This window comes from Cyprinodon tularosa, unplaced genomic scaffold, assembly GCF_016077235.1.
Source record: "Cyprinodon tularosa strain WSP-4 unplaced genomic scaffold, ASM1607723v1 ctg616, whole genome shotgun sequence".
NCBI classification, from domain to species: Eukaryota; Metazoa; Chordata; class Actinopteri; order Cyprinodontiformes; family Cyprinodontidae; genus Cyprinodon; species Cyprinodon tularosa.
Genome location: NW_024039359.1, coordinates 270804 through 296219, shown reverse-complemented (window position 1 = coordinate 296219; position 25416 = coordinate 270804). Strand labels below are relative to the sequence as shown.

The 25416-nt window shown below is 41.6% G+C and overlaps 1 protein-coding gene across 1 annotated transcript in view; it reads left to right on the top strand.

Annotated features, from left to right (window-relative positions):
* Positions 1-25416, top strand: part of LOC119798269 (cell migration inducing hyaluronidase 1) — a 134494-nt gene that overhangs the window by 58723 nt on the left and 50355 nt on the right. Inside the window, exons 9-12 of the mRNA XM_038307642.1 lie at positions 10503-10624; positions 13701-13848; positions 16448-16639; positions 19589-19758. Of these exons, the coding sequence (XP_038163570.1) occupies positions 10503-10624; positions 13701-13848; positions 16448-16639; positions 19589-19758 (632 nt within the window). The remainder of the gene's footprint in view (positions 1-10502; positions 10625-13700; positions 13849-16447; positions 16640-19588; positions 19759-25416) is intronic.

Genomic DNA, 25416 nt, shown 5'->3' with positions numbered 1-25416 from the left:
AGCATTTGTCTGGAGATCTTGACTGTTTTTTTCTGTAGTTTTGGTGAGTGAGTGAGTGAGTGAGTGAGTGAGTGAGTGAGTGAGTGAGTGAGTGAGTGAGTGAGTGAGTGAGTGAGTGAGTGAGTGAGTGAGTGAGTGAGGGAGGGAGTGAGGGAGGGAGTGAGGGAGTGAGTGAGAGAGAGAGATATGGCGTGAAGTTCTTATGAGATTGTTAAGTTCTGTTTTTGCAACCTATTTTTTGACACAATTGATAATTTCCTCATTTGTTGGACTTACTGTTTATTCTCTGACCATGGAACGGCTTCTTCTGGGTACAGCTGGTAGAATTGTTGCCTGTTGATGGCTTTGTCCTTTTCTAACTGCTGAAGGTAGCTGATGACCTTCTTCCTGTAGCTGCTGGTGGAGTATTTCTTCAATGATTGATAGGTGGCTGAGTGTCTGAGGAGGGCTTTAACTTTGGTAGTCGGCTGTGTCAGGTTCTACTGTGCATCTTCTTTGTCCGCTGGTAGTATGATGATATACTTGTTTCTTTGGAGGGCTGTCAGAGCTTTCCTGTCCAGAAGGGTGAGGTTTGAAGGCGGAGCCTTTGCATTGGAGAGAGATGCAGTGACCTTTAGCCTAAGTTGTTCATCTTCTGTGGAGGTCAGCTTATTGTTTCAGGAATGTCTCTGTGGCTGTGGTGAGGTCCACAGTGGAGGATTTGTGCAGGAAACTGCAAACTTCAGACTCACTCTAAATTGAATTCTGGGTTCAATCCAGTTTATCCCATTACTATGGAAACCCGGAGACAATCAGTCTGAGAGAAACTGCAGTACACCTACAATCCAGCGGGCTGCAATGATGAGAATATACATTTGGTTCTCCTTTCATCTCCAGTGCCGACCAGCTAGACGCTAATCCTTAACCTTATAAAGTTTACTTCATTTTTTAATCACCTGCATCTGGACAGATTTGGTTTTTAACTGGGGAATTAATATTTAAAAAAAAACACTTAAAGCCAATCGGCACAGTTACAGTGGCTAAAATAGGTATTGAACACGCCACCATTTTTCTCAGTATATATATATTTCTAGAGGTGTTATTGATATGACATTTTCAGCAGATGTCAGAACAATCCATGCAATCCAAAGAGACAAAGAAAACAAACCGTAGATGTTCAGAAATGTAGTTATGTGTAATAATGTTGAATGGAACGGCTAAAAAAAGCACAGAACACTCTTACTGAAATTTCTTTAATACTTTTTGGCAATGATCGCTTCAAGATGGCTGCTTTATGGAGAAATGTGTCACGCATGTGCCAGGGTGGGTTGGAAGTTTGTTTAGGACCTAAATATAGAGATGAGGAGGCAGAGTTCTTGTATTGTCTCATTTCAAGTGCATATTATCTAGGTATCTTAGTTTAAGAGTTAAAATAGTTATTTCATTGGCAAATCATCTTATTTACCTGCTCAAATTAACATTTTTGCTTATTTCTAGATCATTGCAGTGCAGATGATTACTCTAAATATCTTTGTTTAAACGTCTTTAAACTGTTTAAAATTAATACCAACGTTGACCTACAGTGTTAAAACTTTCTGATGAAACAATGAATGTTATATTCTGGTACCAGTAGTTTTTACCACATTACTGATTAACTGTTTCTTTTGCCTTTCAGTCACTACAGACAATTACAGACAGCAGAAAATCCTAGAGTCCGTGGCTGAGAAAGCTCGCTCTTGGGATTCCCACTGCTACTAGTACCCAGTTAGCCTAGCACCCACTTTGGACTATCAGAAGCGCTCTGCCACTAAAGATAGTACAATCATTATCTTGATCAGCTGACCAATCAGATGAAGTTTTGAAGTGTAATTTCCCACTTGAATATATATTTAAAGGACTTTTGAATTAACAGGTAATGACCGGATGACCTAGCCAGCGCTCACACTCCATATCCAGGCTCAATAGACAGAGTTTTTCTTGAAAAACTGAGGGGCTACTTTTTTTTTTCTTTTACGAGTTTTTATGGCACTAGTGGCTAATTTTTTTTACCGTAGGCTGACAGGAAAGGGGTATGAGAGAGGGGGAGAGGCATGCTGCAAAGAACCCCAGGTCAGATTCCAACTCAGGTCGTCCACCATCCCTAATGATATACATTAAAGAGATGTTCCACCAAGTCAGAGTAGCTCAGTAACATGTAAATTACCTTTGTTTTCTCTGGTGGTCCAACGGTAACATTACAAAGGAGCTTATTGAGCCTAGAATGTTGATCCATATATTTGGCGCAGTATCCTCCCCCAGGTGTGTAGCATATGCACTCTTAAAGACTGCTGATGACAACCAGCATGGATGCACAAGAGGTTATAAGTACAATCAGGCACAGTTTCTATGTATATTCCAGTCTGTTGAACAGGACTTCTGTCTTTATCAGAAGAGTTCTGTGCAAAAGGCGTATTTACATAAATGGGTAGGTAGGGAGAGCTATGTCCTGTCTCAGATCCCTGAGCAACAGGTGAATGGATCTTAGCTGGGACCAGTTTCCAACAGAAAGAGCCTTAGGAGTGAAATGGGCTGTGGAACAGGATGTTTTTACCCTCAGGATCATATACAAGGACAAACCACTAACAAGACGTGGTATTCTGTCCAATAGCAGCTCTATTTACAATCCTTTAGGTTTCTTAGCTCCAGTCATTCACCCTGCTAAAGTAATTCTTCAACAGCTATATAAACTGACGTTTGGCTGGGATGAGATGATTCCACCAGAAATGGCAAACGTTTGGGAAAAGTGGGTTGAAGATTTAGTGTTATGTGTCAACTTTGGTGTCAGAAGATGCATCACACCCAAAGGATTTGGGAGATAAGTATTAGGGACCATTTAAACAAATCACTATATCACAACTTAAATTTGCTGCTGCAGTTTTAGCTGTATCACTAGACAAAATGCAATGACTTAGACTCCATCTGACCAAGTCTTCTGGTCTGATAGCATGACTGTTGTACAGCACATTGCAAACAAAACCACACATGTTTAAAACATATGTAGCTTAGAGAGTTTCTATCATTCATGCTCTTATAAAAGTTCAGCAGATCCAGCATCTCAAGGCATAAAGGTTGGCCCTTTTTTAAAGTCTTCTAACTGGATCATCCATCCATCATCCATCCATCCATCCATCTTCTCCCGCTTAGTCCTGTCAGGGTTGCGGTGGGGTCGGTGCCTATCTCTGGCAGTCTGCGGGTGAGAGGCGGGGTCGACCCTGGACAGGTCTCCAGTCCATCGCAGGGCAACACAGAGACAAACAACCAATCACACACACACACACACACACCTAAGGAGAATTTAGAGAAGCCAATTAACCTAACAGTCATGTTTTTGGACTGTGGGAGGAACCAGAGTACCCAGAGAGAACCCACGCATGCTCAGGGAGAACATGCAAACTCCATGCAGAAAGACCCCGGCCAGGAATTGAACCCAGAAACTTCTTGCTACAATGTAGCAGTGCTACCCACTTCAATGACCAGCAGTGGTGAAAGAAATGCCTTTCCATTTGAAAACCAATCTGGAAATGAAAGACCAGGTCCTAACATGTACAGCTGTGATCGAAGAAATGTGTCCCACTGCTTAATTGCTAATGTACATTTGAAGTTGGAAAAAGTGAAAAAAAAGATAAAGAGCATGTATACTGAAACTAAAGGAAAGGCTGCATACAAAGAAAAACAGTTTGCTGAACACACACTTACAGTCAAATGTGTGCTAAACAGAATTGTTAGCTCACAAATGATGATTTAGCCAAATCAAAGAAGCTGTAGTAAGTTTTGTGCAGATAAAACATTATGGCGATGAAATAGCTGAATTGGGTCTGGTACTGTGAATAGGTCAAGTCATCTATTTAAACTTGATTGTGTTGTTACTGATGGTGTTTTAAGAGTGGGTGGCAGACTAAGTAAAACATTACCTGAAGACACAATTAATTCTGCCAAAAGAAAACTGTGTTTCATTGCTCAGTCTTCAACATATGCATGAAAAGGTTGGACACAGAAGAAGAAATGACACGCTTTCTACAATTCCACCTTAATACTGGGTCCCTCATGCTATTTTGGCAGCTAGAAAGATCATCAGACACTGTAGGGTGTGTCAAAGACAATGGCAGAGGCCAGATTCCTACATAAATGCTTTCAGGATATTCATCTGCTGCGGAGTAAAAGTCAGGAAATCCGGTCAGACAACAGAACCAACTTTGTCAGCTCAAAACGTGACTTAAAGCAAGCCATGTCGGAACTGAATCAAAAAGCAAAATCCAAATTAGTTTTGTTCTGGATGGTTTGAAGTGGACTTTTAATCCCCCATGGAGCCCATCACGGAGGTGCACGGGAATGCCTGGTACAGGACATAAAGAGAGTATTATGTTCCACCACAAACCAACAAGTGCTAGAGTCTGAAAGCTTGCATACAGTTTTATGTGAAGTGCAGGCTATATTAATAACCCTTCTTCTGATGATCCCAGTGACTTGGAGGCTCTAACTCCAAATAATTTGCTCCAGTTAAACGGTATACCTGTGTTGTCGCCAGGTTTGTTCAAAAAGGAAGGACCTCTATATTCAAAGGTGATTGAGACAAGCCCGATATATTGTGGACCTGGAACTCAACGCTATTTCTGACATTTTGAATTGAAAAATCTTTCTGGATGGACGAGAAACGTCTTCAAACATGGAAACAAAGTCTAGTGGATTGTTTTTTACTTTTTGGGGCATTTACTTTACCTGGATGACTGAGAAACTTCACCAGCATACATAAAAATATCGTATTTCTTAGGTAAAATAAAATAGGGCTGGGATCTGTTTTTCCTTCTGAGGACCCAACTAAAAATAGAACATCTAGAGGACAGACTGGACATAGAGAACAGACTAGACGTAGAGAACAGTCAGTAGAGAACAGTCTAGATCTAGAGAACAGATTGGATGTTGAGAACAGTCTAAAGAGAACAGTCTGGATGTAGAGAACAGATTGGATATAGACAACAATCTGGATGTAGAGAACAGACTGGACATAGAGAACAGACTGGATCTAAAGAAGAATCTGGATGTATAGAACAGACTGGACATAGAGAACAAACTGGATGTTGAGAACAGCCTGGATGTAGAGGAAATACTGGATGTAGAGAACAGACTGGATGTAGAGAACAAACTGGATGTTGAGAACAGACTGGATGTAAAGAACAGACTGGATGTAGAGAACAGGCTAGATGGAGAGAACAGACTAGATATAGAAAACAGACTGGATATAGAGAACAGACTGAATGTAGAAAACAGGCTAGGTGGAGAGAACAGACTGGATGTAGAGAACAGTCTGGATCTAAAGAACACACTGGATGTAGAGAACAGTCTGGATCTAAAGAACACACTGGATGTAGAGAACAAACTGGACATAGAGAGCAGTCTGGATGTAGAGAACAGACTGGATGTTGAGAACAGTCTCGATGTAGAGAACAGACTGGATGTAGAGAACAAACTGGACGTAGAGAGCAGTCTGGATGTAGAGAACAGACTGGATGTTGAGAACAGTCTTGATGTAGAGAACAGACTGGATGTAGAAACAGTCTGGATGTAGAGAACAAACTGGATGTAGAGAACGGACTTGATGTAGAGAATAAACTGGATGTAGAGAACAGACTGGATGTAGAGAACAGTCTGGATCTAAAGAACACACTGGATGTAGAGAACAAACTGGACGTAGAGAGCAGTCTGGATGTAGAGAAAGGACTTGATGTAGAGAATAAACTGGATGTAGAGAACAGTCTGGATCTAAAGAACACACTGGATGTAGAGAACAGACTGGATGTTGAGAACAGTCTGGATGTTGAGAACAGTCTGGATGTAGAGAACAGACTGGATTTAGAAACAGTCTGGATGTAGAGAACAAACTGGATGTAAAGAACAGTCTGGGTGTAGAGAATGGACTTGATTTAGAGAACAGACTGGATGTAGAAACAGTCTGGATGTAGAGAACAGACTGGACGCAGAGAACAGTCTGGATGTAGAGAACGGACTTGATGTAGAGAACATACTGGATGTAGAGAACAGACTGGTTATAGAGAACAGACTGGATGTAGATAACAGTCTAGATGTAGAGAACAGCCTGGATGTAAAGAACAGACTGGATGTAGAAAACCGTCTGGATGTAGAGAACAGACTGGATGGAGAGAACAGACTGGATGTAGAGAACAGACTGGATGTAGATAACAGTCTGGATGTAGAGAACAGCCTGGATGTAAAGAACAGACTGGATGTAGAAAACCATCTGGATGGAGAGAACAGACTGGATGTAGAGAACAGACTGGATGGAGAGAACAAACTGGACGTAGAGAGCAGTCTGGATGTAGAGAACAGACTGGATGTAGAGAACAAACTGGATGTAGAGAACAAACTGGATGTAGAGAACAAACTGGATGGAGAGAACAGACAGGATATAAAGAACAGACTGGATGTAGAGAACAAACTGGACGTAGAGAACAGTCTGGATGTAGAGAACGGACTGGATGTAGAGAACAAACTGGATGTAGAGAATAGACTGGATGTAGAGAACAAACGGGATGTAGAGAACAAACTGGATCTAAAGAACACACTGGATGTAGAGAACAAACTGGACGTAGAGAACAGACTGGATGTAGAGAACAAACGGGATGTAGAGAACAAACTGGATGGAGAGAACAGACTGGATATAAAGAACAGACTGAATGTAGAGAACAGGCTAGATGGAGAGAACAGACTGGATGTAGAAACAGTCTGGATGTAGAGAACATTCTGGATCTAAAGAACACACTGGATGTAGAGAACAAACTGGACGTAGAGAGCAGTCTGGATGTAGAGAACAGACTGGATGTAGAAACAGTCTGGATGTAGAGAACAAACTGGACGTAAAGAACAGTCTGGATGTAGAGAACAGACTGGATGTAGAAACAGTCTGGATGTAGAGAACAGACTGGAGGTAGAGAACAGTCTGGATGTAGAGAACAGACTTGGTGTAGAGAACAGACTAGACGTAGTGAGCAGTATGGATGTAGAGAACAGTCTGGATGTAGAGAACAGACTGTACGTAGAGAACAGTCTGGATGTAGAGAACGGACTTGATGTAGAGAACAGACTGGACGTAGAGAGCAGTCTGGATGTAGAGAACCGACTTGATGTAGAGAACAAACTGGACGTAGAGAGCAGTATGGATGTAGAGAACAGTCTGGATGTAGAGGGCAGACTGGATGTAGAGAGCAGACTGGATGTAGAGAACAGTCTGGATGTAGAGAACGGATTGGATGTAGAGAACAGTCTGGACGTAAAGAAAAGCCTGGATGTAGAGAACAGCCTGGATGTAGAGAACAGTCTGGATGTAGAGAACAGACTTGACATAGAGAGCAGTATGGATGCAGAGAACAGTCTGGATGTAGAGAACGGATTGGATGTAGAGAACAGTCTGGATGCAGAGAACAGACTGGATGTAGAGAACAGCCTTGACGTAAGGCAAGGCAAGGCAAGGCAAATTAATTTGTATAGCACAATTCAGTGCAAGGACAATACAAAGTGCTTTACATGATTACAATATAGGGAAATAAAACAGAATCTAAGCAAGTAGGAAAATAAATAAATAAATAAATAAAAAATAAGATAAAATAAAAAATGCAGAAACAAAAAAAAATATTAAAAACAGTTGGACTAAAGAAAATAAAAAAGTTGAAATAATGATGTTTTAGTTGAACTGTTTAACTAGAACAGTCGAAGGCAATCCTAAACAAATGTGTTTTAGTCTTGATTTAAAGGAACTCAGGCTTTCCGCACTTTTACAGTTTTCTGGAAGTTTGTTCCAGATAAGTGGAGCATAGGAACTAAATGCTGCTTCTCCATGTTTAGTACTGGTTCTAGGTATGCAGAGCAGGCTGGAGCCAGAAGACCTGAGTGGTCTGGAGGGTTGATACACTGATAGCAAGTCTGTGATGTACCTTGTAATTGTTTTTAAATGCTTTTGGAGGTTCAAGTCTGAATCCAGTACTACACCTAGATTTGGGGCATGATCAGTGGTTACTAGCTGAAGCGACTGAAGCTGTGTGCTAACTTTAGATCTCTCCTCTATTGGTCCAAAGATTATTACTACAGTTTTGTATTTATTCAGTTGAAGAAAATTATGGCACATCCAGGCATTGATTTATTCTAAGCATTTCCTCAATGCTTGAATTGGTTCATAGTCACCTGGTGACATGGTGAGGTAAAGCTGTGTGTCATCTGCATAGTTATGGTGGCTGATGTTGTTGTTTATTATTAATTGAGCCAGAGGGAGCATGTAGATATTGAATAGGAGGGGACCCAGGATGGACCCTTGGGGAACCCCACATGTGATTTTTGTTATCTCTGATGTAGGGTTGCCTATTGACACAAAAAAGTCCTTGACGTAGAGAACAGACTGGATGTAGAGAACAGACTGGGATCAACTGTTTTTGTTAATTAGTGAAACTAATTCAGTCAGTCTGACTATAATTTTTGTTTAAATTATTCTAATGGAGTCACTCAGAGGAGCTGCAGTTTTATAAATGCAGGTTTATAATAGGATTTTATTTTGTATTTGTTTGCTATTAATGTTCATTGTTTATGTTGTTGTTTTTTTATTTGAGATGAACACATAAAATGCCTAAGAATTAAATGCTATTGGTAAAACATAAAGGAAAATTTTTTGTTCCACTTTTGGACGATCATCAAAAAGTGCTGGGGGGGGGGGTATTCAAACTGCAGGGAATCTTATTTCACTTTTGATAGCTGTTCAAAGCTAGATAAACAAGTTAGTCTGTCACTAAATCAAGTTTTTACCACCTGCAGATTTTAGCAAAACTTAAATTGTCATGTTCGGATTTAACTTCTGACCCACATGCAGAATTGGTTAAAATTTTGGGGGAAAAAAGGATAAATTGACCAAACAATGAGAAACAGACAGTTCTAGATCCTTCAGGACTGTGAGAGGTTCTGTGAACGGTGGCGTCTGGAATCACAGAGGACTTACTTCTGAATACTTTGAGCGGGCCGTGGAGGGAAGATGGTTGCAGGTGGAGCGGGCAGGCAGGTAACTAGCTGGCAAGTCCACTGGAAGGTGAGTCAGTGAACTGAATCCTCTGAAACCAAGCCTTATAAAAACCTGGAGAAAATAAGGACAGGGAATGAGCAACTTCAGGCAAGTTCACTGGAGATAATCAAACTAGAAAATGATTTAACCAGAGATGGCCAGAAAGACTACCGGTAAATGTTAGTCATCCAGCTCTGAGTGAAGGCTCTGCTACACCTTTAATCCCAGCACTCTGATGAAGTTGACAGGCTCCACCTTTGTAGGCAGCCCAGGTACTCCACCCAGATCCTCTCAGGTGAAGATGCATCACTCGCACTCAAACGCACACACACACACACACACACACACACACACACACACACACACACACGGGAACCCTGACATAAATCCATACCTTCATTACATCTTGTTTAGATTATTGCAATTCATATACAGAGGCATGGATCAATCACACATGCAGTGACTTCGACATGATAGAATAGAATTCAACTTTATTCCGATGTTATTCCATGTTCATGAGTACAGAGCAGTGAAATTAACTCTTTGCATTTAACCCATCTCCGTGGGCTGCCATTGTGTGGCGCCTGGGAAGCAGTGTGGAGTTAAGGGTCTGGCTCAGGGACCTAGATTGGCAGGCTGTGGGAGTGGGGCTTAAATTCTTGGATCCAAGCTCTATGCCCTAACTACTAGACCACCACATCCCATGGTCCACTTCACAAATGTTCCAGAACACAGCAGGATGGCTTCTTAATGGAACCAGGAAACGTGACCATATAAGGCTTGGCTGGCTACTCTTCACACTGGCTTTATCAAATAGATTCTTAGACTCTTTTATTACTTATAAAGTTTTAAATGGGTCAGCTCCCCCTTACCTTTAGGAGCTTTTAAAATGTCAGTCTGTGTCCAGAAAAAGCAGTTCCTCAGACTGGCCTTTAGAGGAAAGCAGATCAGACCTTTTCTCTGGTTTCTCCTATTCTATGGAACAATTTGCCTTTCCTAACTCGATCTGCCCCCAGCCTGGATCACGTTTAAACACTTCTCAAAACGCATTTTTATTCATTGGCATTTATTTGAAGAGAGTATTAATATTCTGTTTTTATTAACATGTGTTTTTGTTGTTCTTGTACAGCACTTATTTATTAAGTTCTTTATAAGTAATTTTGACATAGAAGTATTAGTAATAGTAATTTTAGTAATAGTAGTAGTAATAATAATAATATTATTTTATTATTAGTAATGGCAGTATTACTGTTAGCAGTGGTGGTATTAGTCATAGTAAAGATAGAAATAATAGTAGTAGTAGTAGTATTAGTTCTAGTGAAGGTAGTATTATAAAATAGTATAATTAGTTTAATAATTGTAAAAAGGTTGATTAGAGCAGCATCAGAGTCTAAACCAGTTGAACCATTAAGGCAAGCTGTGCTTTCCACAGAAGCAGAGTGGTCTGACTGGTTTGATCGGGACGATGAAAGGGGATCTGGAGACTGGGAGAAGCTCCATGACCTGCAGCAAGCTCATCCAGAGCAGCTGTGCCGCCGTCCTTTGGACATCCAGGTAAACCTTTCCTGCTCACGCCTTTCCTCTCTGTAGCCTTTGATGGAAGTATCAATAATTAATGATGGTGGCTTCAGGTTTGGCTTCTTCTCTGCGCTGTTGAATATTTCATTTTTTAATCTAGAAGAGTGTAGAGTGACTTATCTAACTGACAACAAGAGATTCAGGGACAGAAAGCTGCTGGATGAACGGCAGCCTCTCAAGTTATCTCTATTAAAAAGGTTGATCTGTGCTTTTTACAGCCAGGGCCACCAGGGGGCGCCGGGAACCCAGAGAATTCAAAAAAAAAAAAAAAAGGAAAAACAAACTATGTAAAAATAGCCTCTAATTGTTTTATGATTGTCATAGGTTTTAATTAATAATATTTGATCATTGATATGAAAGTGTTTGTAGTAATGATTTTTCCCACTGAGATGGAAAAACTCTAAAGCTGAACTTTGAGGCTCTTCCTGTCCAACATGGAATGAAGGACGATCCATAACAGAAGACAACATGAATGCTTTCTTCCATCGGCTCCAGCCTCAACCTGAAAAGATTTTTATTTCTCTCTGTTTCCACTATTCCAAAGTTTAATCAAACTCTTTGTCCTGCTTTAGAACATCATGTTCTAGAACTCATTGCCTCGCTAACCTGTGATTGTTTTACCTTCTAAACACGATGAATTCTGACAGCGTTTGTAAACTCACAAACTCCCAAATAATCCTTTTTGCCAGGAGCCAGCAGATACGTTTGGCATCGATACAGAAATATGTTGGACCAATGAAATGCTGGGACATGTATGACATCACTGTGTTTACCAGAGGCAAAACAAACATGGCTGCCCCAGTTTTAGCTGGAAAAATGCCTGGTTTTAGCCTAAAGACGTTTTACGTGGACTGGCATTCACTGAAGCATGTTTTGGGTTTTGTGAAGATTTTTTTTATGTTAACATCTGTGAAAGGTGCAACAGAAATAAAACTTTTTTTTATAACTTTACTAACTTACAGCCTATTTATCTGAGTTGTTATTATCACCTTTATAATGGTTGAGAAGCACCCATAAGGTGAGCAGACTTCTGAAATTCAGTCTGGGGACATTTCCAGATTATAGATAAAAATAAATACATATCATCAATATTATAATAGGAAATGGAGACAGTGATGCTTGCATCAATTTTTAAATATGTATTGATATTTAAAGAACAAAAATCAAGTGTTAAATCCAGGAATGTGCCTCTCCTATTTCCTAAGAAATCAATCATTCTGTGGTGTTTATTAGAGCCATCTGGTCAATCAGTCTTCTCTGCATTCTTCCCTCCAGCTTATGTTCTTTCTAACTGACTCCTGCCAGGTAGATTTTTCTTCCTTCTCTTTAACTGATCTTTCCATCAGTCTTCCTATTTTCCTCCGCTCTCATTCTATCTGCTTTCCATCAGTCTTATAATCTTTTTCCTCTGTTCTTCTATCAATCTAACACTGATCTAAAACAGGGAAATAATCCCTCAAAACACAGAATCTAATCATACATATTATGATTATTATTATTTTTGTTATCTCTCCTGGTTAAATACTAAAAGGTTCATCATCACAATATTTGGAGCTAGAAGTAAAAACCACCTAATAGATGCAGATTAAACAGGCGGTTATCTCTTCCTCCTTCATTCTCAGATCATGCAGATCTTGTCTCATTCAGTTTTCCTTTTACTGCCTTTTATTTTCTATAATGAGGAACTTTCATAGATCCAAACTGAGTGGTAGAAAAGTAGATCTAAGCCTGGAAGTCTATGCTCAGAGATCGCAGCCACAAAAAAACTTATAACTCTCCTGACTAACTATCTGCAGATCTAAACTAAAGGTCACCGGTCAGTTCTAGAAGCATCTTTAGATGAACCCTTGTTGATCCTGGAGAACCACTGATCAGATTAGCTCCTTATGAGGAGTTTTCAATTATTCTGGTTCATTTAATCTGAGTATTTCCTCCTCCAGCTGCAGCCAAAGGTCTGTCTGACTATTTGTTGATTAGTTTGGTTTATTCTACATTTCTGCTCCTCGTCTTCAGTAAAACAAACACATAAAAGCCTTTTTTTATTAACCTGGGAACGAAGCAAACATTTATCCCAACGATCGGCCCAGTTCAGATCAACTCAGATCAATTAACACACATTAGCACAGGGCGGCTGAGAGCGCTCCTGATGACCATCTTCCTCATCTGCTCCGCATCTATACGCTAACAGCTGCTAACCAGCTAGCAGCAGTTTCTGGGCCTGGTCCCAAACGGGGAAATATAGGACGTCTGTCACTGCAGCCCATAGAGCAGGTCTACCTATGGTCAGGGACAGCCATGATTAGCCCTGCCCTCCCACCACACACTAAACGAGCTTTGATCTAACATTTTCGCAAAGTATCCTGTTAATCATTAAACAGTCAATAAAAGGTGGATTTTTCTTTAAATGTTCAGTAGCTTTCTCTGTCGATTACCCTGAAGCTAATGCTGCTTTGGGAGAGATCCCATAATCTAGGTAATCTAGATCTAGAAAACATGAGTAGAATTTTCCACATCGACACAAACAATGAAAAGGTCTTAAATGATGCATGTAGCTGTCTGCTATGACTGCTATGATTATGGCTCTACTCTGCTGTAACGTCTCGCTCACAGACAGACCTGCAGGTGACTGCAGACAGAGAAGCACAGACAGCTGCTGCTGATATAGTTTGATCATAAAACCTTCAGTAGAAAACCCCCACAGCTCCTCACCTCCTTTCTGCCTCAGCTGTTCCCTGATTGCCATCCGATTGCCCCTATGAACCACTTTTAGTTTTTATTCATCACTGTTTTGTCATTTTCTGGCCTCATGGCTCCTGACTGCTCCACTCTCTGTTTGTCTGCCTCATTCTTTTTGTCCATATTAAAGACCTCTCCTGAGGGGTGGTTGCAGTGTTTGGGTCTACCTTCAGTCACTTTGGGTTGCTGGACATTACATAATAGGAAGATATTTTTGGACACAGGTGTAAAGCTGCCAACTTAAATGAAATAATGAGTCGTCAGGTGGCCAGAAAAAGATGGAAAAAGTGACCAGAACCTATCTGTCTTTGTTCAGGTCCAGACCCAGGATGGAATACCTTTCAACCAGACAGGAGATGTCATCCACAAGATCAGCAAGGAGTTTGGATTTGTCTGCCTGAACAAGGACCAGGTTCATGGCCTGTGTCACAATTACCAAGTCCGGTTCCTGTGTGGAAAACTGGGTAATTTTCTCAGCTGCCTGCAGTGTCTTTGAACATGTTAACACTGAGCTCTGCACCAGTATGTCTGATTTAATAACATCCACTATACCTCTGAGATCCCCTGAATCATATAAAATATAGACCTTGGGTAGAAAGATCAGTTGCAGCTGGTGTTTGAAGGAATGTAAACAGCCACTGTGGGAATCCCATGGCCGCTGATGTGGATGACTTGATTTCCTCAAGTCTCTAATTGGGAGCGTTAGCAGGACACCGTCTGTGCGCCGGTCTCTGCTGATAGATAGAAGCACCCCAACAGCCGGGTGCCGTCACAGAGAAGGAAAAAGCAGCTTCTGTTGAGATGTTGGTGAGTTAAAGCAGATGTTAGAGGTATGCTAGGAATGCTGAGTTTAGAGTTCCTGCTTATTTAAAGCATGTCTCTGAATCATCATTCATCAGTGTTTTCTGTTTGCAGACCAACACCCTGCACACATTCTGAAATCATTATAGACGTTCATAAAAGCTTCATCAACAATTTCAAGTTTTCTTGACTTAAGAGTAAAAAGGGCAAAGCCTTTGACGGCAGCATAGCCTGAGAAACAGTGCCCTCTAGGGACGGGCTGTACCAATAATAGAGTTTGTGATCACTGGGTTTGATCAAAATGCCTCCCTTGGTTAATTTCACTAATGTTGGTTCATCTAAACAATGTTTCCACTCACATCCACAGACTGGGCAGTCCATCTAGACATTAAGAAATATATTACAATTATGATAATTATTTTAATATAGAATAAATATCACAAAATATAAACTATAATACTTTTGGTTTTGCTCCCACTTTTTATGAGATAAACTCAAAGATCTTAAAGTTTTTCCACATACACAATGTCCCCCGTTAACCTTTGCACTAATCATGGTGTCTAATCGGCATCTTGATATGACAGACCTGTGAGGTGGGATGGATTAGCTCAGCTAAGGAGGAGTGCTCACTATCACACATCTAGACTGGTTTGGGACAATATTTGAGGGAAAGGGCGACATTTAATTGATCTCATAAAAAAGTGTTGCGTTAATATTTTTGTTGAGTGTACTTATTAATATTGCAATTCTAATCATTATTTTCTTGATTAAATATGTTCTTAAACCAATTATGTCACAATAGATAGACTTAAACAAACTTTGTTGTAATTTTGTATACACAGTTTGTATACTAAACAAAATGACGTTTCCTTCAGCTCTCATGACATTTCCATCCATAAAGTGCAGCAGTGATCAAATGTAAACAGTTTGGGAGAAAAAACATGGTGGAAAAAACTCATTGATATGGAAGTTCACAGCATTAATTTATATGGTGCAAATATGAAGTGTTTGGTTTGGTGTCGTCAGTGTGATGCAGAGTCTGTGATTTAGAGTTTATCCAACAGTACATCAGTGTGATGGCGGTGGGGAAGAAGCTGCTGCAGAACCTGCTGGTCCTGCATTGAATGCTGTGAAGCCTCTTCCCAGAGGGCAGCAGGGAGAACAGTCCATGGTGGGGGGGTGAGGGGTCATTGATGATGTCACGGGACACGCAGCGCTGGGATGAAATGTCTTTAATGGAGGGAAGAGGAGCCCCCATGATCATTGATCTCATCCACCAACTCATTCCGATTTATACTTGGCTAAGCCCAGCTATCAGGGCCAGATCATTGTTTTGCTGTTTGATGCTTTGTTAGTTCTGTTCCATTAGTTTTAGTTATTCCAGTTTCCATGTCCCCATCCCCAGAGGCCTGTGGTTAGAGAGGGTTTTAGTTTTTGTCTTGTTTCCTGATCGTGTCCTGACTCCTAGGCGGGAGTCCAGTTTTAAGTCCTGTAAGCCTGGCTCCTCAGTGGAGACCATTTTAAAGTTCTGCAGTGATCCCAGTACCACGTCTTGTCTCAGTCCCTCAACCACTGTGTATGCCTGTCTGCATCTGTGTATTTCTATCTGACCTTGTCCCTTAACACATGGGACTCTGAACCTTCCTTCCCGCTCTGTGGATTCCTGGAACCCTGGACCTGTCTGTTCCTGTGTGGATTGGAACCCCTGACCGGGCTCAGGATTTCTGGATTCCAGAACTGTCCATGTGTGATCTGTTTCTCATATCTGGATCTGATCCCTGACGACTCACTGGGGCTGCATCATGTGATTCAAACCCATTGCATGTCGTTGGCAGTCCATTCTGGACTGTACTGTTAACCTGGTTACTGACTCACACAGATAATCATCTTCTGTCAGATGATTGTGGTCACTTACCTGTGTTTCTCCCACGTCCAGACTGCCAGTGATGGGTTGCACCCCACCCCCCCACAGCCTCTGGGGTCCACAGATTCACAGCTCTGCGCTTCCGTTTTGTTTATGTTTTTTGTTTAAATAAACACTTTGACTTTCCCACTGATATACTAATATCAGATTAACTAAACTACTTCCATACTACTTATCAAACTGTAATTTATAAAGTTAAAGAAAAATTTGATTAAGAAAAAAATAGTGTCATATTCTCTCTACTTTGACCAATGATCGTACATTTCTAGTCCTTTGTGATCTAAGACCTTCATATTCCGTATTCAGTAGGATTCTGACGATGAATCTTCACTTTCCAGTTCGTCCACAGGCATCTCTTTCAATCGATGTGTCGACATACAACACCATCCTGGAGCTGAGCGATAAGGTGGTGGGCTGGGGAAGTGGGGACCGAGTGGTTGTTGCCAGCACTGACTACTCTATGCACCAAGCTGAGGAGTTTGTCCTGCTGCCCTGTCCTTCCTGCTTGCCCAACCAGGTGAAGGTCAAAGGTGAGATAACTATGACTAAAACCACCTTTCCGTAGGATAAGGACCGCTACGAGGCACTTAATTATAATTGAACTTTATTGATCTTCCATTGGTGAAATTCCCTCTATGCATTTAACCCCTCCCCTTGGGGAGCAGTGGGCTGCCATCGTGGGGCGCTCAGGGAGCAGTGTGGTGTTAAGGGTCTTGCTCAAAAACACAGAGTGGCAGTCTATTGGAGTTGGGCTCGAACTCAGAACCTAAGGATCCTTTATGCCCTAACCACTAGGCTGCCACTCCCCACAATTTACATAATTACAATCCTTCAATCCTTTTACAAATAATAAGATTTAAAATTGAATTAGACGTTATTCAGCCAGACAGAGGTCATTAGCCAGAGTAACGTCACAGTGACGTCATTCTTCCAGAGTGACGTCATTCAGCTGGAGAGAGACGTCATCCAGTTAGAGTGACATCATTCAGCCGGAGAGAGACGTCATCCAGTTAGAGTGACGTCATTCAGCCGGAGAGAGACGTCATCCAGTTAGAGTGACGTCATTCAGCCGGAGAGAGACGTCATCCAGTTAGAGTGACGTCACTCAGCCGGAGAGAGACGACATCCAGTTAGAGTGACGTCGTCATTCAGTTAGAGTGATGTCATTCAGCCGGAGAGAGACGTCATCTAGTTAGAGCGACGTCATTCAGCCGGAGAGACACGTCATCCAGTTAGAGCGACGTCATTCAGCCGGAGAGAGACGTCATCCAGTTAGAGCGACGTCATTCAGCCGGAGAGAGACGTCATCCAGTTAGAGCGACGTCATTCAGCCGGAGAGAGACGTCATCAAGTTAGAGCGACGCCATTCAGCCGGAGAGAGACGTCATCCAGTTAGAGTGATGTCATTCAGCCGGAGAGAGACGTCATCCAGTTAGAGTGACGCCATTCAGCCGGAGAGAGACGTCATCCAGTTAGAGCGACGCCATTCAGCAGGAGAGAGACGTCATCCAGTTAGAGCGACGTCATTCAGCCGGAGAGAGACGTCATCCAGTTAGAACGATGTCATTCAGCCGGAGAGAGACGTCATCCTGTTAGAGTGACGTCATTCAGCCGGAGAGAGACGTCATCCAGTTAGGGTGACGTCATTCAGCCAGAGAGAGACGTCATCCAGTTAGAGTGATGTCATTCAGCCGGAGAGAGACGTCATCCAGTTAGAGTGACGCCATTCAGCCTGAGAGAGACGTCATCCAGTTAGACTGACATCATTCAGCCAGAGAGAGACGTCATCCAGTTAGAGTGACGTCATCCAGTTAGAGTGACGTCATTCAGCAGGAGAGAGACGTCATCCAGTTAGAGTGACTTCATCATTCAGCCAGAGAGAGACGTCATCCAGTTAGAGTGACGTCATTCAGCCGGAGAGAGACGTCATTCAGTTAGAGTGACGTCATTCAGCCGGAGAGAGACGTCATCCAGTTAGAGTGACGTCACTCAGCCGGAGAGAGACGTCATCCAGTTAGAGTGATGTCATTCAGCCGGAGAGAGACGTCATCCAGTTAGAGTGATGCCATTCAGCCTAAGAGAGACGTCATCCAGTTAGAGTGACTTCATCATTCAGCCAGAGAGAGACGTCATCCAGTTAGTGACGTCATTCAGCCAGAGCGAGACGTCATCCAGTTAGAGTGACGTCATTCAGCCGGAGAGAGACGTCATCCAGTTAGAGTGACATCATCCAGTTAGAGTGACCTTATTCAGCCTGATTGACAACATCCGACCAGAGCGACTTCATCTATCCAGCGTGTCGCTGCAGTTTAAGTGGGCAGTACCTGTAATCTGTAATAATATTTTAGCTCTTTCCTGCATTCAGAGTTATTGTTCAGTTTTTCTTTCATTCTTTGTTTTTTACATTTGTTTAAACTTGAAAACACTCTTTTAACAAACAACCTATGGCCTAACCAGTAGGCTGCAAACTGACCTCCTATTAAATCTAGCAGCTTTTTTCAGAGAAAATAATTGCTGGGGCTGCATCATGTGATGCAAACCCATTGCATGTCGTTGGCAGTCCATTCTGGACTGTACTGTTAACCTGGTAACGTTAGAGCGACGCCATTCAGCAGGAGAGAGACGTCATCCAGTTAGAGCGACGTCATTCAGCCGGAGAGAGACGTCATCCAGTTAGAACGATGTCATTCAGCCGGAGAGAGACGTCATCCTGTTAGAGTGACGTCATTCAGCCGGAGACGTCATCCAGTTAGGGTGACGTCATTCAGCCAGAGAGAGACGTCATCCAGTTAGAGTGATGTCATTCAGCCGGAGAGAGACGTCATCCAGTTAGACTGACATCATTCAGCCAGAGAGAGACGTCATCCAGTTAGAGTGACGTCATCCAGTTAGAGTGACGTCATTCAGCAGGAGAGACGTCATCCAGTTAGAGTGACGTCATCCAGTTAGAGTGACGTCATTCAGCAGGAGAGAGACGTCATCCAGTTAGAGTGACTTCATCATTCAGCCAGAGAGAGACGTCATCCAGTTTGAGTGACGTCATTCAGCCGGAGAGAGACGTCATTCAGTTAGAGTGACGTCATTCAGCCGGAGAGAGACGTCATCCAGTTAGAGTGATGTCATTCAGCCGGAGAGAGACGTCATCCAGTTAGAGTGATGCCATTCAGCCTAAGAGAGACGTCATCCAGTTAGAGTGACTTCATCATTCAGCCAGAGAGAGACGTCATCCAGTTAGTGACGTCATTCAGCCAGAGAGAGACGTCATCCAGTTAGAGTGACGTCATTCAGCCGGAGAGAGAAAATAATTGCTTGGTTTTAATGCTCTGTTTTGTTGGTCTATAGACTGATTTCTGCTGCACAGTGAAGCCTGCAGCAGCAGAAGGCTGTGAATACTTTTCCACTGTTCTTTCTCATATATCTGAGCATCACCAGTTTGGCCCTGAAGATGACATGCCTGTGTGTCTGTGCTGCTGCTGCAGGAACCGCCCAGTTCCTCCACATGGGTGAAGTGGTCGACGGGGTGGATATGAGGGCAGAGGTTGGTCTGCTGACACGTAGCATCCTCATCCGAGGGGAAATGGAGCCCACCTGCTACGGCCACCAGGCCTGCAAATTCTTCCCCTTTGATACCTTTGGGGGACACCTGAAGGTAACCTGCTGCTCAGTTGATTGCTTCCAGAGCCAGCAGCAGCGTCTCTTATTTCCACCTAGTGAAGGATTGATGTCAGACTCTGGTTTCTGCTCTGCCAGCTGCTTCAACAACCATCTATAAATATTTATGGTGTTTCAGTCACACCAGCAATGAAATCCTCCATCCAGCAGTTTTCCCGTAGTGTGTGAATGAGAGGATAATGGTAACAGGTGGTTACCTGCCAGGCTTTGGCCTCCTTTCACTACAGGGAGCTACGGCTGATGAGACGTATCGTGTTAACTTCCTGTATGGACTGTTGAACAGTGTTGTTGCTGTCCAGTTGCTGTCCAGCTGATCTGACCAGTGATGACATGTTTAGCCGCATGTCGTCATTCAACCGCTGGTTGTCTAGGTGGTGTCCTGAAAACAACGTGAGCTACATTAATAATTGGCAATCCTTTTGGGGAAAGCCTGGTCTGATTCGGAGAGACGGCATCCATCCCACTTTGGATGGTGCAGCTCTTCTTTCTAGGAATCTGGCCACATTTATTAGTCCTCCAAAACCCTGACCCGCCAGGGTGCAGACCAGGAAGCAGAGTTGTAGTTTAACAGACCTCTCTGCAGCTTCTCTACTGTTACCCACTCTTTACTCCATCCAGACAGTGTCTTGCCCACGACCAAAATCTAATAAATTAGAAAAGATTCCCAAAGGACTAAATCATGATAATCTGATTAAAATCAAAATAACTCCAATTGGGGAAAAGTTCTGGGCGAGGAGGAGTAGCAACAATCTTTCAGTCTGACTTACTGATTACTCCCAAAACAGTTAATACCAACAACTCTTTTGAACATTTAACCCTTAATTTCCCTCATCTACATTTTAAAGCAAGAAAACCTCTTCTTTTTGTAACTTTGTATCGTCCACCAGGTCCTTACTCTGAATTTTTAGATGAGTTTTCAGAGTTCCTTTCTGATTTGGTATTAAAAACTGACAGGGTCATCATAGTGGGAGATTTTAACATCCATGCTGACATTGAAGGCGATAGCTTAAGAGCATCCTTTAATGCTATCTTAGACACTATTGGCTTTGCTCAAAATGTGAATAGTCCCACACATTCTCATCTTCATACTTTGGATCTTGTGCTGACATACGGCATAGAATGTGAAGAAATAACAGTATTTCCTCACAACCCTGTCCTCTCTGACCACTTTCTAATAACCTTTAGGATTACTTTAACAGAGTTCTCCTCCCCCAAAAGAAGGTTCAATTTTAGTAGATCTTTATCAGATAGTGCAGTTATACATTTTAAAGAATCTGCTTCACTTTCTTTCTCCTCTGTGTCGCTGAGCAGTGCTGCAGAGTGCAAAAGCATAGCTTATTTCCCTTCACAGGTTGATGATTTTGTTGATGGGGTTGCTAGTTCTCTGCGTACTGCCTTAGACAATGCAGCTCCTTTGAAAATGAAAACTTTAAAAATAGAAAGCTGGCTCCTTGGTTTAATGCAGAGCTGCGTACTTTGAAGCAAAATGCTAGGAAACTGGAGAGAAAATATCACTCCACAGGCCTGCGGGAATCCTACCTAGTCTGGAAAAATAGTTTACTGCTGTATAAGAGGACCCTTTGTAAAGTAAGAGCAGCATATTTCTCCTCATTAATAGAGGAGAATAAGAATAATCCTAGATTTCTTTTTAATCCAGTTGCCAAACTCACCCAGAGCCATAGCTCTGTTGAACCGTCCATTCCACCTGCTTTTATCAGGAATTATTTTATTGGATTCTTTATAAATTAGATTGAGCTTTTTAAGAATAAGGTCATTAGCACTCCTCTATCCGCGATTGGTTTGTCTCTGGAGGGTGGGGCAGCATCTGAGGTAGTCATGGAATCTGAACCGGGTTTAGACTGCTTTGATCCAGTTGAACTTTCTGAGTTAGCAAAACTATTGTCTTCATCTAAGCCTTCAACTTGGATTTTAGATCCAGTTCCAACCAGGTTATTTAAGGAGGAATTCCCTTTGATCTCCTCCTCCATTTTAGATGTGATTAATCTATCTCTGTTACAGGGATATGTACCTAAAGCTTTTAAGGTTGCTGGAATAAAACCTCTGCTTAAGAAACCGTCTCTTGACCCAGATGACTTGGTCAATTATAGACTAGGCCTGTCGCGATAATCAATAAATCAATTAATCGCACGATACATAAAAATTATCCACGTCATTTAATTTATCGGCTATATCGTCTCTGCCTGTGTTTTTCTCCTTCTATTGATGACGCTGGATGAAAAGGCTTAACTCCGGTGCTATCCACTGAGCCCTCCCCTTCCTCATTTTTGAGGAGGAAGGAGGAGGGGGCTATCGCATCAGGTAGTCAGCGCGCATTAGTTTGTACTTCTGCAGCTTTAGAGCCCCGTGAGGAGTTAGAGGAGTTAGCGAGGTAAAAAAAAAACCACACAACAGCCGCAGTGTGGAAGTATTTCGGATTCAAACCAAATGACAGAGGCGAACTGCTGAACCTATGCGAGCCAGTATGTCGCATTTGTCATAAAACAGTAGCAACTAAGAGCAGCAATAAAACCAACCTACACATGCACCTAAAGCACAACCACTCAGCAAAGTTTCTCCAGCTGGAAACAAAAAGTACAAGCGGTGGCCCGTCTGCGTCTTCAAGTTCGCGACAGTCCATCACTGAAGCAATTAATCAACAGGCAGCATACAAAAAGGACGGCGCAAAGTGGCGCACGCTCACAGACAGCGTAGTTCATTTAATTGCTAAAGAGATGCTCCCTTTTAATATTGTTGAAAAGCTGGAATTTTGAAAAATGTTGCTGACATTTGATAGACAGTATGAACTCCCCAGAAAACATACACATCACCAACGTGATGTTTTGTATATACGTTTTTATTTTCACTGTTGTTCTATCTTGTGTTTAGTTTTTATTCAAGTGTATTTTAAGTTAACAGAGACTGAGAGTCCATTTGATTTTTATTTCTCGTTTTATTTTGTTAAACAGTTCCAGTGTTAAATGTTCTGTTGAAAATAAAGTGTGTTTATCTTTGGCAGGAAAATAAATGCATTATACATCATTTCCATTAAATCAGTGTAAAAAGGTCTTCAAACAATATTATCGTTTATCGCAATAATTTTTGAGACAATTAATCTTTCAGCAAAATTTGTTATCGTGACAGGTCAATTATAGACCTATATCCAATCTTCCTTTCTTATCTAAAATTCTTGAGAAAGTAGTTGCCAAACAAGTGTGCGATCACTTCCACCATAATGAACTTTTTGAAGAGTTTCAGTCTGGCTTTAGAGCTCATCACTGAAACAGCTCTGGTGAAAGTCACTAATGATATTCTCATGGCATCAGATAATGGACTTGTATCTGTGCTCGTCCTGTTGGATCTCAGTCCTGCATTTGATCCAGTTGATCATAATATTCTTTTAGAAAGACTTGAATATTTTGTTGGAATTAAAGGAACAGCTCTAGACTGGTTTAAATCTGATCTATCTGATCGATTTCAGTTTGTTAATTTTAGATTTTTGCTTGAGCACCATCCCCTCGATTTACTGGACTGGATTTATCTATTTGAAGTAAGTAAAAGGCTTTGCATATTTTTTTTTTGTGTTTATTACAGTGTCTACAACATGTAAATATCTTAGGGTGACCAAACGTCCGTATTTCCCGGGACATATCCGTATTTCACGTCCTGTCCTGGGCGTCCCGGGTTTTTTTTAGAAAGTGAGGAAATGTCCTGATTTAACTGCGCACAACGCTCCGTGTGACGTAATCCCTGAGCCGCGTCAGTGCGGGCAGCCCTGTTCTTAATCAGAGGCTCTGTTCAAAAACCTATAGGGCGCATCCTCCAAGACTAGACTGGTTCCTTTGAAGTCCTTGAAAATAAGGAGGCCGGAAGAGTTTTGGCTGTAAATTCTAACAGTTCTACCCTTCAGCGGGTTTTACTGCCGTATGCTCTGTTGCTTAGCAACCGTGAAAGTTGACACACAAAGCAGGAAAAGAATGAATACCGAGGTTTTCAAAACTGTTTGTTTATTTATTTATTTATTTTTAAAGTTAAAGTGAACAAAGACTACACACAAGAATCCAGAGTGGAATAAAGGTTCCAACCACCGGGAGCAGGAACAAATCAAATCAAATGTAATGATAGAAACCTTAGTCAGTTAAATAACCTGCTGCTGTCATTCTGCACATCTCTGAGGTTGCTGCTATTTTTAAATATCCATTAATGTAAAAATGTCCATAGCTGCATATTGGTTATTAATTCTCCAGTTTTATATTGTTAAAACACTTTACAGAATTTTATTTTTTATATTTTAACTCTTCCCTATTATGTTATTCTTATACATTTTTCTAAGGTCCTCATTTGTGTGACTATTTTCAATAATCTTTTTGCTGCTGTAAATTTGCCCATTGTGAAAGGGATTTTCTATTCTATTCTATAAAAGGGGTAGAGAGATATAAGTAAATCTAAACAATGTTTCTACAAAATGAATCTGCAAAATCTGTAATATTCAACAACAAAAAATACGTAGTTAAGCAGATTGTGCAAAACAACAATAAAAAAATTAAACTCCTATCAGATTTATAGTCCCCACTCTGCAGATTTATTAGAACCCATTTACACAGTAACAGATAAAAACCTTTAGATAAATCAAACATTACCGCCACATATCTGACTCTATAACCATTAAAACAACTAGTAACAAGTTACGTTTCCTCTCATCAAGGAGCAAATCCCCCCCCCCCCAGCTCCAAGGTGTCCTGGTTTTCCAAACTGAAAATATGGTCACCCTAAAATATCTAGTTATTGTGGAAAATGTGCCCTACATTTGATCTAGCGCTTGTTTTGTAACTGTTGCAAAATAACAACATTGGCTGAATGTGGTAGTCAAAACAACCCTGTTTTTGAGAGGAAAGTCTTGAAAGAACTTTTCCCAATATAACTTTGAAAAACACATAATTTACACATTCTAGCCCTTAGCCTTATGTTGGATTATATATATTATTGTGTTAGAACCTAATATACAAAGATATATTGCCATATCTAATCATTTTAATTTACTTATAAGGATTTATAACCAACTTCAACACTCAGTATTTTTCGCTTATCACAGAAGACAGGGATTTCTAACATGACTACAACACAACAGACATGTTGTGCATGTCTGCCCTTTGTCTTGGCTATTGATAAAGAACTTTTCCATTCAGTTCATAGTCAAAGCGGTGTGGGGGACGCCTGGAGGAGCCTTTGCATTGCATTGCTCTGGAACAGGGGTTGATGTTAAGGATTGTAAGGTGTGGCTGTAAGATTGAGGCTACTTGCATTCCTATTTTGATGATAATCAGAGTTTAGAATTGGTCGGCCACACAGTATTGTGTGACCAGTGAAATGTGTGAATAGTGCAATGTGCAAACACTTAAAATCAATCTCTCCATCACCCCGTCTTTTCCTAGCCTGGGTGCATTCCGAACTTAGTCCCGCCCACAACGTTTGAGGTCGGGAAGTTCGGTCTGGCATTGCTCAACAGTGGCACGAGTATGCTAGCACAATATCTGGCGGGCCAATCAAATTTTCAGGGCGGGCTTTATACGATGATAGACAGATGATCAACAGTAACGTGATCAACCACGTGACCAAAATGCGCATGGGTGACAACAAC